The sequence below is a fragment of the Orycteropus afer genome, unplaced genomic scaffold, assembly GCF_000298275.1.
Source record: "Orycteropus afer afer isolate SDZICR_OR568_19922 unplaced genomic scaffold, OryAfe1.0 scaffold00040, whole genome shotgun sequence".
In the NCBI taxonomy this organism is placed as follows: domain Eukaryota; kingdom Metazoa; phylum Chordata; class Mammalia; order Tubulidentata; family Orycteropodidae; genus Orycteropus; species Orycteropus afer.
Window position 1 is genome coordinate 14,939,174 of NW_006921627.1, and position 2,171 is coordinate 14,941,344.

At 36.9% G+C, this 2,171-nt stretch overlaps 1 protein-coding gene across 1 annotated transcript in view; it reads right to left on the bottom strand.

The window, feature by feature from the left end:
- Nucleotides 1-192: 192 nt before the first annotated feature.
- LOC103193917 (ovostatin homolog 2-like) overlaps nucleotides 193-2,171 on the bottom strand; it is a 68,811-nt gene continuing 66,832 nt past the window's right edge. Inside the window, 2 exon segments of the mRNA XM_007937220.1 lie at nucleotides 193-245; nucleotides 1,375-1,477. Of these exon segments, the coding sequence (XP_007935411.1) occupies nucleotides 193-245; nucleotides 1,375-1,477 (156 nt within the window).

Below are 2,171 nucleotides of genomic sequence, written 5' to 3' on the forward strand. Positions count from 1 at the left end.
ATGGAAGTAGATTGCCCAACCTTCCTTCCAAGGAGTGGCTGGTGGGTTTGAACTTCCAGCCTTCTGGTTAGCAGTCAAATGCCTTAGGCACTATGCTGTCAGAGCTTTAGGTTTTTTTTTTTTTCTTACTAGGTGTGTTTTCAAAGGTCTATAATATCGATTGCCTTACCTTTTTGTGTGCTTTGGTTTATTTTACTGGGAAACTGAAATGCTAGTGATGTTGTAAGAACCAAGAGCATATTCATCTGGAAAATAAAGAGAAAATGTGTCCTTACTAAGGTTCCAATTTTCTATATTGAGGTTGTCAGATAATATACACACATAAGGTGTAATCTTCCCAATAATTCTGCAAGTGTCATTCATTCCCCCCATTTAACTAATCTAGATACATACTCTCAAAGTTTAAGGTACTTGAGGTAAATTAAATTAGTAAACTATAGATTCAGAATTCAAGTATTCCTTGACAAACTGTGTATGTCATTCAACAAGGAATTAACCCTCTAGATAAAATTTTTAATGACTTCTACCAAAACCAGTTTGCTGTCAAGTTGATGCCTACTCATGACAACTTCACGTGTGTGAGAGGAAAATTGTGCTCCATAGGGTTTTGTGATTTTTCAGAAGTCGATCACCAGGACTTTCTTCTGAGGCAACTATGGAAGGACTCAAAACTGCAAATTTTGGTTAGCAGCCAAGTGTGTTAACCATTTGCAATACCCAGGAACTCCATGGTCTCTATAACATTTGAGTAATTGCTTTGGAATCTAGGATAAGAAACCTATCAAAATCTATCAAAAGTTTCAATAATATTCCAGAATATCAACTGTTGTTGTTGTTGTCATGTGCCGTTGAGTCAGACCTGACTCATAGCAACCCCTCCTTGGGTTTCCGAGGCAGTATCACTACGAAAGTAGATTGCCCCATCTTCCTTCCAAGGAGTGGCTGGTGGGTTTGAACCGCCAGCCTTCTGGTTAGCAGTCAAGTGCTTTAGGCACTACGCTACCAGAGCTCCCAGAATATTAACTACTCCCCTTCTTAAATCAAATTCCACAGAAGTGGCATGAAATTGTGAATCTTGGCATTAATAACAACAACAACAAAATGACCTGACAGCTTGGCATGGTTTATATTTAAATTTTAAGGGGAGCTCTTCCACTTATATAAAAAAAGGTTTTAGGTGTTGAAAACCTCTAGTAAAAAGAAATAGCTCAATTAAAAGATATATTATGGAGGGAAAAAATTCAATATACAAGGTAAAAAACATTTATGTTTAGTGTTTGAAGATAGGATGATTTAGGAAAATTTAATAGCTTAGGGAATGTCAAATAGAGTTATCATGTCAATAGCCTTAGGACACGGTTGTTGCTCGCCTACCTTTTTCATAATAATCGTAGACCATGACTGAAGCTGGTTGAATGTTGGATACAAGATTGCTTTGCTCAACAGAGAAGGTGAAATTCTTTGCTGTACCAAAAAGCTGTAAAGACATGAATTATAAATACATAAGAACATTCTGCAAAAAGAAATTTACTCAGCAAGTTATCCCAAAAAAATCATGATCCATCCAATTAAATGGATCTACCAAGAAAAACCAAACTGAATTTACTGCCATTGAGTCAGATCCAACTCATAGCAGCTCCTCCTTGGGTTTCTGAGGTGGTATCACTACAGAATTAGATTGCCCAGTCTTCCTTCCAAGGAGGGGCTGGTGGGTTTGAACCACCAGCCTTCTGGTTAGCAGTCAACACTTAGGCACTTTGCTACCAGGGTACAATTATCTTACATAATTGCAAAATAATGACTCAGTTAGTATTGAATTTTATACAGTGTTATGTTCCAGTGCTTATATCAAGTGCACGACCTTTAGTTTTAAATGTTACAGTAAAATGTAGGCATTCATTTTAGTGGTCATGATGTACACATAGAAAGGATGGTTCCAAAACTCATGCCATCCACCCTTCACTGGAGGTTATGTCAAAATGTGTATCTACTCTGTAACCTGTATTGGATACTATAAGGAAAGAAAAACAGATAATATTCCTAAATTTAGGAAGCATCCCACCCAGGGAGCCAAGGAATATATGGAACAACTTGAGAGTTAACAGGGAGAAGATAACCAATGTTACAGAACATGATCAGTTTTTAATGGTCCTTAATTTTTTTTTTTTTTT